Source organism: Dromaius novaehollandiae, chromosome 5 (assembly GCF_036370855.1).
Source record: "Dromaius novaehollandiae isolate bDroNov1 chromosome 5, bDroNov1.hap1, whole genome shotgun sequence".
NCBI classification, from domain to species: Eukaryota; Metazoa; Chordata; class Aves; order Casuariiformes; family Dromaiidae; genus Dromaius; species Dromaius novaehollandiae.
In genome coordinates this window covers 37,325,356-37,338,531 of record NC_088102.1, presented here as the reverse complement: position 1 = coordinate 37,338,531, position 13,176 = coordinate 37,325,356, and the positions used below count along the sequence as shown (strand labels likewise).

The 13,176-nt window shown below is 39.2% G+C and overlaps 1 protein-coding gene across 2 annotated transcripts in view; it reads left to right on the top strand.

Moving 5' to 3' along the window:
• GPR176 (G protein-coupled receptor 176) overlaps window positions 1-13,176 on the top strand; it is a 49,043-nt gene that overhangs the window by 30,126 nt on the left and 5,741 nt on the right. For both annotated transcript variants that reach the window (XR_003258486.2, XM_026095816.2), the window contains exon 2: window positions 11,332-11,584. Coding sequence is in view for 1 of the 2 variants with exons in the window: in XM_026095816.2 (XP_025951601.1) it covers window positions 11,332-11,584 (253 nt within the window). In the remaining variant the exon portion in view is untranslated. The remainder of the gene's footprint in view (window positions 1-11,331; window positions 11,585-13,176) is intronic.

The following is a 13,176-nucleotide window of genomic DNA, read 5'->3' as shown; positions in this document are numbered from 1 at the left end:
TACAGGCTATCTACAAATAAAAAAGCTACTGGAGGATAACATTATTTTAAAGCAAATGTTAAATGTGCTTGCTCCTCGTCTTGCTAAATACAATTAGATTCAGCACAGTAGTCAGGCAAGCCTGGGTAAACAGATGTGTTGCTTGAAATCACCTTGCATGTGTAAGAAGTGTTGTTATTGCATCTCTCAGTTTTTCTGTGATATTCAGGTTGAAAATGGCCCTTTTGTGGGTTCTTGATATAATAAAGCTACCTCTCTCATACCAAGGATGATAGAGAACACACAAATCGGCTGTTCAGAAAAATTACCTGCTTCACTAGCTTCCCAGGCCCTGAACTGTTTCAGTAACCACCTTGATTTTGCTCTCCAAAGGTGACTGGCACAAAGCCTGGTAGTAGAGAGGCCAGCTGATTCACTAAGTATCACACTAGGTTGACAAAGAAGATGTGGGGATTCCATACTTGTTCTGCCAGTGATTTAATGCATCTTCAGTACCAGTCTTTATACCTCTTATATATCTATTTCCTTTGACCCTTTTGCCCTCTCTTCTATCTATCCTGTGAAGTCCTTGGGTTTAAAAATGTGTTGCTTTTAAAATTTTAAAATTTTAAAATTTGGGGAGTTTATATTCGTAAAATAAGCTAAATAAACTGGTACCTTAGGTGTTATAATTCAAAAAGTTAATAACTTTGAAAAGATTTATATTCCTGTTATGGTTAGAGCAGTAAATCTGGACAATCTTTTTCAGATTTTTAATTTCCATGCTTAGGTTTTAAAGGTAACACCATACATTTTTGATATGATCATGATGTGGGAACAATCCAATGTCCTGAAGTTGGAGAAGTGATATTCTTTAAACTTTCACCTTCGTAAGGAGCTTGAAGAGGTTTTGGGTTCTTTGAGGATAAGAGTTCCAAAATAGAGGCAAAGAGTTCAGACAGATCTAGAGTACTTTGGTAAAATAAGCAAGTTTGGTTATTTCCTTCATTGGCTTGATGCTACATGGTTATCCTGGTTAAGTGGGATATAAAACCCAATTGTGTGCACATTTTTCTCCCAGAACCATTAAGCCAAAAATTGGGTTTAACTGTGATTCTTAAACTTGACCTATTTGGGTTTTATTTTTGATCCAGTTGCAGAGGTTTCATGTTCTTTGTCGTTTGGTTTGGCAAGAAAAGTTACTCTTTCTGTGAGAAATAATCACTGATTGCTTCCATCTTAGTCTTTGCGTGTTATTAAATGCTTGCTAGAGTAGTTAAAAATCAAGAGCTTTCGCTTGACAAGTTTTGCTTATGTCAGAGAGTTTAGCTCATAAATGCTGAAGGCAAACATTGGGGAAACAGAAACATTGGGGAATCCAAATTTCAGAGCTAACCCAAAACAAGAAGTCAGGAGTCTCTTGAGTTTGAGTCAGGTTTCCGGATAAATGATGATTTGGTTAACATCCCAACACTGACATTTACCCTAGCCAACTTGTTCTGTCCTCACTGGTTTGCAGATTGTGTAAGAAACAAAAGTGGTTCGTGGTCTCAGTTGCCTATAAATTATGCCAGTTAGGAAAATTCTGCTTTGCAGGCTCGCAGTCGAAGTCTGAAGGTCATGTTATCAGCTGTTGGGCCCTGACAGAGTTTCACTTGCCAGTTATTTATTTCCCACGTGCTGTGCTAGAGATACTGATACAGCTTGGAAACCAGTAATATAACAAGTGAAAAATCATCCTTCCGCTGGAGGCAGTGCTCTCTGCGCCCTCCCTTCTGCCTGTACCAGAGAGGTAGGAGGCCACGTCTCTGCTGGTGTCCTCTCGCTGAGGTTCTGGTGGCAGAGACGGCGCGGGTGCCGAGGAGCCTGGCACAGGATGCAAAGTGAGAAGTCAAGTAAGATTAGAAGAGAAGTGCTTGCTGGACTGGCAGCAGGAGTGAGCTGTATTCAGAGTCAACTTTAAGGACAGGCCAAATAGAAGCTGCCTTCCCCAGCAGAACGATAGGCTGGTGAAAAAGGAAAAACATACGCATGGAGCACGAGTGTTTGGGAGAAATAATTATTTTCTGATTGAGCAAATGCTCAAAATGCTATGACAAACATTGCATTGGCATTACCAGCTAGTTTTTCCCTGTGTAGGACCAGACAATTGAATCAAGCCCTGTGTGTCTGGAGTGCTGTTTTGTGTTAAAAATAAGGCATTTTGGAGCTTTGCCAAGTCTGTTGCCTCCCTAGGAAAAACAGAATTGAAGAGCAGCAGTTTCAGTTAATCTCTAAACTGGATTACCCTTTTTAAGAAGTGTAGCAAAACTATTGAAACACCTGCAGCACTTTCAGAGTCTACAGATCTCCATCTTCAAGGTTATCTGCTTTTTTTTTTTCCCCAGTAAAGTTCCAGACACCAGCAATTTTTCCCCCACGTGAGCAGTGCTGCCTAGTACGCTACTGATAGCACAAGCAGAGCTGGCATTGAGCTGATCAGTGTGAACATACAGCCTTCAGAAAGAACCAGTTGCAGCTGCTCTTAAGAAACCCTTGGTCTCTCTTCAGGCAGAGTGGAGGCGATCATTTTTGACGTACTGTCACCACAGTCACTCCTGACAGTGGATTGTATAGGCAAGTGTCAACCTTTAATGGCTGTCATCAAATTGCATGGAATAATCCTAGGCAACATTGCAGTAAGAGTCAATGCTGTATCAGTACCACGTTCCCACCACTGCTACCGCCAATGGAGATAATTGTGTGACTGTGCAAAAGCAGGAGATTGCCCCAAAAGAAACCTGTTTCAAAGAAAATACTAGTAAATGAAGGTTTTGGCACTTAGAGTTGGGATGCTTCTGCTTCTGCTTTTTTAAATTTATTTGTCTTTCTGGTGATGCCTCTGTTTGTTTTTGCATCTTGTCTTCTACTGCTTTTGGAGTTCTGTGCTTGTGTTTTCTCTTTATTTCATATTGTATAAATACAGTTACAGGAGAAAGAATACAGAAGAACAAACGGAAATGGAAAAAGCTGAGTAAATAAAATCTGCTGAGAACAATATAGCATTGGGTATAATTGCTGGACACAGTATTACTCCCAGTCACGCTGATAGCATGTTTTTGCAGTCAGGAGAACTACAAATATTTAAGATGTTTACAGTCATGAAAGCAGGGAGGCATTCACAGAGACAGCAGTGTTACAGATAGGCTTTTAAAAAATGTATTTTTGTGGAAAATAGTGATTTTAATGAATACCACAGTCCCTTACTCAGTGTTTACTCCAGCTGTTTTTAAAGTTCAATTGAAGACTTTCAGTTAACCGCACGAAGAAAATAAAGCCAGTTTTCAGTGTTCAAATAAGATTCACTTAAATTCTCTGTATGTACTAGAAATAGTAATAGGAATCAGGCACTTGTGTATAAACAGAATACTGTGAGTCAGAGGTTGTGCTGAGCCCGTTAAAGCTGGGCCCCACGGGCACCAGGCAGCCGCAGGGGAGCCCGGAGGTCACCTTGCTGGTCAGGTGCATCCTGCAGCCCTCAGCAATACACCTGCCTCCCTTATCTTCAGGGAAGCTTTCATATATTAGGATTTGGGAAGCTTTTGAATGGTAGGACTTTAAAGGTGCCATAGCTGCTGAATGGCAATTCTACAATTTTCTCTGTATATCCGCAAATTCCTCATCCTCCTGCTGAGGACAGGTTGTTTCTCCTCCATTTTATGAAGTTAAATGTAGCCCTTAAAAAGCTCTGTGAGCAACGTGGTAAAACTGTCTTGCATGGAACACTTTCCGGGGCCAAACTGCTACGAACTAGCCGCTCTCCTTCCCTAAAGTCTTTTATACCTATACACTTTCTTGGGAAGGGAAACTATATCACGTGTCGCACTCTAAATTAAAAGGTTTCCAATGTAGTTCACATCTATGCCAAAACTTTCTGCAGGTTACTCTGTATTGGGCAAATTCATCCTTCATATAATGCAACTGGGCTTATTTTGGTGACGAGCTCTACGCTGCTCAATCTGAAATAATTATACTTCTAAATAAATACTTACGATGTGAATATGACTTTTTTCAGCCTGATGTCATATATTTAAATGTAGTAAGCTACTTGTAAGGTATGGCTTTTAACTGAAGGCTCATTTCATTGCTATTGTGTTATGATATTGACTCCTTCAGTTTGAAACAACTTTTTTATCGTATGAAACCTAAAGATTCATGGCCAATGCGGGGAGAGAATGTGCTCTGGTGAGAGCCGGGTACACTGACAAAGTGGAATGCTTCTTGACTTCATGTGCACTGCTTTCCTTAAATAATGTTGTAAATTATTCTACTTTCTAAAAATGAGGAAATACAATATGAATGTCTTATGTTTTGGGCATGGCCAGAGCCCCTTATACACTGATTTTCTGTTTAAAGTGCCAGTTAATAGTCATGAAGGTGAATAGCAATTTCAACTCTACCCCAAGAGCTGTGTGTGAATGAGAATTCTAAGAAAAGGAGTGAGAAACTTCCTAAAGTTAAGGATATCACCTGATCTATGAAAGGAAAAAAATATTGCAGTACATAGCAAATCTTGTTCCAAGTAAGTAACTCCTGCAGCAGACACTTTATCTTGGATATAAAAGATTTTGTTGCATATATGCACAAATTAAAAATGAAAGAAGCCTGTTAAAATAATAGATTATATCAAATTTATTGGCAATTGCTTTTAACTGGAGTGTGGTAGTAATTTTAGCACTGAAGTTTGAAGTTCTTAGCTAGAATATTAGAAAAGGTGGGAGTTTGTTTTCAGAAACAAACCTTTTGTTTGGAAGAAACATGTTTGTTTTGATAACTTTTTCATTTATAAAGGCAATCCTGTTCCCTCTGGAGGCGAAGAAGCAGACAACATACATTTTTAAGATAAGAAGGGCTACCCACCATGTCCACATAAAAGCCTCCGACCATGGGTTGCCAAAAATGTTTCCAGTGAAGTTCCTTTTCAGCAAGGCTTGGTTTTGACAGAATGACTATTGCAGAAAATACTGTACTCAAAACAACTCAGAAAAGGGGAAAAAAGCATTTGAGGATTGGGACGGTAAGCAGCCTGGTGTTTCAACAAAATGACTTTTTCCTGTTGAACATGTTGACGGAACCTGTGATATTTTTTTCTGTTTTTGTTTTTGTTTTTTTTTAAGAAAGGCTTTAAAGGACAAAGCCCAGTTTCTAACCTTTTTCATTGCATCCTAGTTTTTTTTTTTAATAAAGACGGCTGCCAGTTTTTTTCCCGTAATAGTGCACTGAGTGTGGGCACACGGGAGGTGCTCTGGTAGTTCTCTTGGTGGGAAGGACAACTGGATGCTGAGAACCCTCCAGCAGATGGGGGGGGGGGGGGGGAGGATCAGCAAGCAGAGAAAGGCAAGATGTGAGAAGGAGGCTTTTACTAGAGTATGGACTCTGTTTTGGTTCAGTTAGGTGCTGATTGATGTTAAGAAAAATATCACCTGAATGTTATGCCCAGCTAATGGATCGGATCATATCAACTAAGATTCGATGAGTAAATTGACAAAGAAAAAAAATTTCTTTGAATTACTGCATGGCAAGTGTATTTATTTTAGATAACAATCTCTGGTTTCCATGGAGATCATCCTTTTGCTTGTTAAAGGTATTATTCAGAGTCATTTGCATAATTTGAATTATTGCTAAGAGCTATTATTTCAAAACTATCTCCGCTATTAACGCCTGAATCAACACTTTGTGTCTGGCAGGGAAATCTGAGCAGGGTACAAATTGGAAGGGGAATGAAAATATTTTTTGCTGTTTTGAATCAAAATAATGTACTCTAACATTTAATGTTCAGAGAATGTTACTCATTGCAGATACAAGGAACTTGAAACACTCTAATGGCTTGAAGGATGTTGTCTGAGCGTCCTGAGAAGTCAGACCATTCTTGTATTTACTTTCTCAGTGTATTTCTATGCAACTTCATTTACTGTGTGGCTGCTTGTCAGTGGTATTTCTGAATCAAAAAATTTTGGGGTTGACAGGAAATAACTGTCCTTTCAATCTGAATACAGTAGAACAATAAGTATGTAATACACAAAGATTTTTATTGAATGTTGATATTTATGATAATACAAGAGGATAAAACTAACTTTATTTGACTTTGCTTGGCAGGCTGTATGCATGTTTGTCTCTAACATGAAAAGAGCTCCTTCTCACAGAGTTGTTACCTTTAGTATTTCCTATTCCTCTTTTTTTACCTGGAGAAATTTTCAAAGGCACAGGTGAGCTGGATGCTTACCTCCTACTCATTCAGTCTGTATACGGATAAGTTTGCCAATTAATGTCAGATGTAGTGAGGCTTTTATGTAGATGTAGCTTATTCTCTGAGAAGAGCAAAGACACACTTTTTCTTTTTAAATAAACTCTTTATCTTTTTCTTTCAGATGTCTGAAAGCTGTGCAGCCAATATGGGATATGCTTTGTCACATGTAATCATTTATAAGGGATGCTCATATCCTGGTCAGTATTGGCTTGCAGGAAACAGTGAGAAGCTGTGTTGTCAGCTGCATATTCACTCTAACTTTTTCATGGATGTCTCCTAGCTAATTTGTACAATCTTGTGTAATTTATGAAGTCTGAATCCAAGGTCGTGTAGCCCTAGGCCAGTTATCCAACAGACACATCTCAGAAAATAACCCAGGATAGAAGATGACAGCATTACCTGCTGTGAGGATGTGAAGCAGCCTAGAACAGCCATAACCCAAGCAGGATATCGGTGGTAGACCACTGCTTTTCACGGGTTCAGCAGTGAATGAGTAGTACCTATAGAACAGAAAAGTGGCTACATATAGAACAGAAAAGTGGCTCTACACATTGTGAAAAGATTTGGAGCACAAGTGCTTTAATGCTTGTTAAATTACCTTGTTGCCTGGAAAGTTGTTATCCTTTCCCATGGAAATAAGTGAAAGGTGAGGAGCAATGAAATGGAAAATGCATGCGGTTTGTTCTTAAGCTTCTTTATACTTGATGGTATATGGAGTTTCTGGTGCACTCTTTTCTTTGAGTAGATGGCTTTGAGATACATGAAGGGGAATATTTGATTTGAAGGCATCAGCAGAAAGAGCACCAGTCTATGCTGAAACCAGTCTGATTCATCAGAATGATTTGGTTATATGCAAGCTATAGTTGCAAGTGGAAGAAAATATATGTTTCCCTGAGTAATATTCACTCATTAACTTTCCACTGTCCCAAGCCTTGGTAAGATACAGCTTCTTCCTGCCTATCTCTTTTTCCCCTTTGAGGCTCCAGCTTCATTTTGTCTGTCTAAAGAGCTTTTCTGCATCTTAGAACCAGTATCTTTTCTGCTTTATTCTTTCCATTTCCATCCAGGATCAGCCAGCACCAGTTGATTTAATTTCCTTCTGGCACTCCCTGGTATAGAGGATGATATGACATGAATTGTAGGAGTGATTCCGCAGTTGTAAATCTTGGGTCTTGAATCAAGCTTCTCTGCAAGATCTTGAAAAATAGCCTAGTAGTTCTCTAGCAGCATCTGAAATATTATTTAAAAACTCTCTGATTTCTTTTATTTTTCCATCCTTCATTTATATTCATTCTAATGGAGGTGAAACTTGCTTTAGAAGTAAGGTTACAAAATCAATGCAATTCAAACTATGTAAAAGATTTAAATTTAAACAAAATCATAGCTTCTCCCCTACTCCAGGGCATCGTAGTAATATATTATTACTATGTGAGAAGTACTACTTTAATAGCTGGAGAGTTAGAGAGGCTTTCTAAAGCAAGTGGTTTGATTGACTGAATATCTCTTAGCAATTTAAGAAGCTTTTAAATACATCTGATTGAATATATTGTCAAGCCTAAAGCACCTGCCAAAACTAGGTGATGATTCCGTTTTTCAAAATACATCAGATAGTAAATACTTAACTCAATATTTTGTCAGCTACCAAAAAGGAATGTGCATAATAAGGCACGCAATTTATATAAAATGAAATTCTGATTTACATTTAAGTACTGCAGTCCTAAATAGTGTATCTGTGAGGTAAATGTTAAAGTTAATGCTGCATGGTTTTACTGAAATGATGCATGAAGGATACTGTTTTATCAAGAAGGTAAACTTGACTTCCTGGTATTTTTTTTTACACGCCTGTTCTTTTGTGTACACGTTGGCCTCATGAACAAGAATATATTCCTTCTGACATTTCAGTTATCTGGGCAACTGCAGAGAAACTCTGATTAGCAAATAAAAACTTGGGTTTTTTTATTGGTTAGAGAGAAAAAACAAGCTGAAGAACGGTAGTGTCAACAGAGAGAACTTAGGGGGCTGCAGCTGCTTTTTCATACCTCAATCAGCAGCTCAAGACGCTGTTTTCTCCCCTTGTGTATATTGTTTACCCTTAACCACCCCCCCACCCCCCAAATCAGACAGGCTTATAAATCATTTACAGTTCAACTAAAAAGAGCTTCTGTATCAACAGAACATAATATCAACAGCATGCAGCTGTTGATATTTACAATAAGAACAATTTCACTTTTCTGGGTGGTAGAAAGCTAAACTTTGCTTTACGTGCTGTCCAACTATGCTAGAGTAAATGGAATTGCCTTGTCACACAGTATTTTTATGCTTGTAGCTATGCTTTGGCTGATCTGGTGGTACTGCACAGCAGGTCTGTAGGGGAAACAAGATCAAGGAGAATCATATTCTAGCAGGATGATATTAGCCTTTACCGTGTAGTTAGTGCTAGTGGAAAGCACCTTGCTCACACCCAAGCTGCAGGCACTGAGTGCAGTTGCATAGTTTGGCTGGTGCTGAGAATTTGTGTTGATCTCAGTTAAGCCTGTCCAGTAAGTAATGCACGTCAGTGAGAACAATTTTTGCCTGGCGCACAATGAACTGGATAACAAAGAGTGATTGCAGGATTTCTTCAGTATGAAAATTTGAACACAGCTTAATCAGTCTGACACACTAAGCTATTTTATTTTTGTCTCGAATTGCTGTCTGGTTTGATGATTTAACTACTGTCTATTGCTTAGTGCCCTGTGGAAAGAGAGATGCTCGGTAAATCGCATTAGAATTATCTAGGGGAGAGTATCATCAAGAGATGTGTGCTCCACTTGAGATTTTTCTCTATTAAAAAGGCTGTTAAAAGTTACTGGGGGAAGTTGTAAAAATTATGTTTGCTTCATTTCTTTGTCAGATCATTCCCTAAAAGGGAGAGTGCTGCTTGCTGGAAAGAACTCTGGTGCCTTTTAAGTTTAGAAAGAAATGCTTGTGAAACCCCTGAGAAAACCTGGTAGGTTTTTGGCTGCTTTTATGTTTATATGATAAACATTTAGCTGAAACGTGAGGCAGTTCTCAGTTGCAGTTGGACAGCCTGCTTAGAAGTGTGTGAGCTGCACACTTCTTTAAAAATGACTGCTTCTAACTCATTCGCTCAAAACACCTTGCATATTCATCTGCTGCATGCCCATTTTCATGAGCTTTGAAAGTTTGTATATCGTGTTGCTGTCAGTGAGCTTTCAAACGCTCTCTCTGAAGAGAGCATTAATTAGCTTAGGTTTGGGGTGCTGGAGCCTGAGCCAAACTGATGTGTACATGCACGTGTGTGTGGGCACGGGTGCAAAGCTGGGACCAGATTATGTCGTCTAGAATTTGTGTGCCCTGCTCAGCTGTGCTCCTCGACATCCTCCTGCCTCCTTCGCAGTCAGCAGTAGTGTATGTCTATCAGCTGGGGTACTGTAGCAAATTCAGTCTAGGAGAACTAATGGGTGTGCTATGCCCTGCCACAGCGCCTGCAAGTGTACGAGTTGGCTGCCTCCAGGTATCGCCGGCCTCGGGAGGGGAAAAGCCAGGACCAGGAGGACCAGGACCGGGGCAGGGAAGGCAGAAAGGGCTGCCCACGTCCTGCTGTCTCTCCCCAACTTAACGCGCCTCCCCGAGGCCTGCGTGGGCACGGGCGAAAGGGACTAGGTCTGAGCAGGCTGAGGCAGAGAAGAGCCCCCTCTCGCTGAGCCGACACGTGTGGAGCAGTGCCACCCACGTCAGGTCCCTGGAGCCGGGCGCACTGATGGCAGTTTGCACCAAGTGGCTCGGGACACGTCTGTGATCTGAGTTGCCGGCCGTCCCGCTGGCTCACCTGTCTGTAGGGCACCCGCGTGTGTGCATGAAACACACTTCGGGCAAGGAAGCATTTCTGTGATCATAGAGGGGTTTTCTGCATTTCCTTCACCAATAGGATTGTATTTAGCATGTATTTAAAGTGGCAAAAGCTTTAAGAGTTGCTGGTGCTTTATGGAATTCAAGATAAGACTTTAATTCATTTTTGCACATTTCTGTTAAGCCTTTTTTCTCTTTCTTTTCAAGCAATCAGGTTGCTAAAGACTGATTTTTAAAGGGGAGATAAAAGCCTGTATTTTGAAGCTGTTTTTTTTTGACATCTTGGTATGCGGTAGAAGGGGCCCAGAACTACATGCAGTAAGAACATATTGCTTCATTTAATTTTGTGCTGCTGCTGTGTGACTTAGAATCACAAGGAAATTTGGGGGAGGTCTGTTGGTTTCTTTGAAGTGAGATTTCTTCCTGAGATCGGGATACACTAGGATACAATAACTGAAAAATACTGTCTTAACTAAAGCTGGTTTCTCTGTGTGCTTCTGTCCCCCAGGCATCTGTTCCCTATTGCAAACTGAAATATGTGCATTCTGTGTATTCTTTAGTGGAGTTACTTGCAGAAAGCTTTTTTTTCCTGTCATATTTGTTTAATTGCATATTATTATCTATGTATAGAATCTCTTGAACTGGAAAAAAAATAAAGGCTTTTTTTTCTGATTGTGGCTTCACAAAGGCTTATCTCTGCCATTGAGGTGGTAAATTGGAAGTAAAAACAAGTTTGCTGTGATCCACAGACACACAGAGACAGACAAATTCAAACTTGTCCTTCCACGAAGCTTTATATTTACTTACAGTGGGTGGTTTTCTTAAAATAAATAAATATGTTATGCATGGTTATTCAAATATGAGCACTTAGCTCAGGATGGCTTATTTCACATGTGAGTCAATGTAAGCATCTAAACATGTGGTTTGGATATTCTACTTAGACATTGCCTCTGGAAGTCCCTAACTCAGTCCTTCTAGATGGTGGGAGGAGATAGCTGGGGAATAACTGTTTTTCAGTCATCTGATTTGTAAAGTCTGTAGCCATAGCACAGACTTCTTAGTCTGACCAGTGCGATGGTTCACATCAGTGACCACTACAAACTCCAGACAAGTGCTTTTTATTTGTATTACTAGGGACCAATTAAATCTGTTTTTTTTTCTTTTTTTTTTTTTTGTTTGTTTTGCTTTGTTATCCTTCCTGTCTCCACTCTCAGGTAACATCATGGTGCTGTGGTCAACTTGCAGAACATCAGTATTTAAATCTGTAACAAACCGATTCATTACGAATTTGGCCTGCTCTGGGATCTGTGCCAGCCTGGTTTGTGTGCCTTTTGACATTGTTCTTAGTGCCAGTCCACACTGCTGCTGGTGGATCTATACGATGCTCTTCTGCAAAATTGCCAAGTTTTTGCACAAAGTTTTCTGCTCAGTAACCATCCTGAGTTTTCCGGCCATTGCTCTAGACAGGTAAGAGATCAAATTTGAGCAGTATTGTAATCATTGATTTTTCTTTCTTTTCTCCTTTTGATGCTATTTCATTTTAGTCTTGTACATGCTATTTAGTGTTGTATTATGCCATTACATGGACTGCCCTTGATCCAGTACTTTGCTCACAATGTACAGCTTCTTTCTATAATGTACTAGAATAAATATTCTTCTCTGTAACATTGAATACCTTTATTTTTCAGTTTACTCTGATACCTCTGGACTTTTCTAAGTGATTTTGAGTCTATGGATTTATCTTCAGAGAAGTTTTTATCCTTCCTTTCTTCCTATCCTTAATCATTTTTCGATAATGGAACTTGAAGCTAGACAACTTCAGACAAAGTGCACACCTTTGTGAAAGTTGAAAGCCATTGCCTTTTAGAAGAATTTACCAATGTAGACTGTTTCTCCCTGGTAATTTTCAAATATAGATTGGATTAAAAAAATTTTTTTTTAAACAACCCAAATTAATTCAGATAAGTTTTGAATGTAGAAAATTAGTCTAAAACAAAAGTGGCCCTTTGAACTGAGTAAGTTTTTGGATTCCATTAACTTAGCTTATTATGTGATTTGCAGTCAATGATCTCACCTAAATGGACAACTCTTATTATCTTGACAGTGACTGTAATTTAGATATTTTTAAGGGCAGATACTGGTTACAGTTTAATGCAGTTGCATTTATGTATGTTAGATAAAATTGTTGTCAGATAGTCTGGTCATGGGTCTCACCAGAGAATATATTAGCTCTGCAAAAGCAAACTGTAGCTAACAAAGTGATACGTATCTTACTCTAATATTAGTGTCTTGATAAATGAAGTATTGCTATCTGTAATGCCCACCAGTATTGCCACTGAAACAGCATATCACTTGTTGTCCTTCACCAGCAAAACTTGTGATCATCCCTATAAAAAGTAGAAGCTGCTATCACTTATGATAAGGGTAGATGGATGGGTCTCTCGTGAAAGGTCTGTGAGCTTAAAAATCTACAGTAATAAGCAAAACTGAACAATGAACCAGTGCCTGAAATTTGATCATGTCAGAGACGCACAATTTTTTTTTTCTTATGCACACAGATTGTATAGTGTCCAAACTATCCTTTTGCTCATTTGCCCGCCGAAGCTTGTGGAAAAACAAAACCCTGTTGTACTTCCAGTAGTTGTCAGCTGTGACATGTGACCAACATTTTTTTCAAATACAAGAGAAAATCCATTATGAAGCAACTTTTCAATTTAACTATGAGTCTGATCTTTCAATGTGACATAACCATGCCTCTATCATGGTTTGTGAATTTGTGCTGTGTGCAAGCAAGAAAATAATGAAATTTTCAAGATAATGTTCATTTGCATCAGACCAAGCAATATAGTCCCAATTACTGAAAAAGTTGTTCACCATTAATGTGCTCCTGGAGTGTGGATTTTTTTCTTCTACAGACAGACCTCCAAAGCCAGACACTTGTTTCTGCTCTCTCATAAGCAGCTACTCAGTTGGCAGTCTGGTTAGGGAGTTTGGGCACTATGCTCACTATAAACTATAACCTTGTATCAGTTGTATTTTATTTATTTATTTTTTTTGAC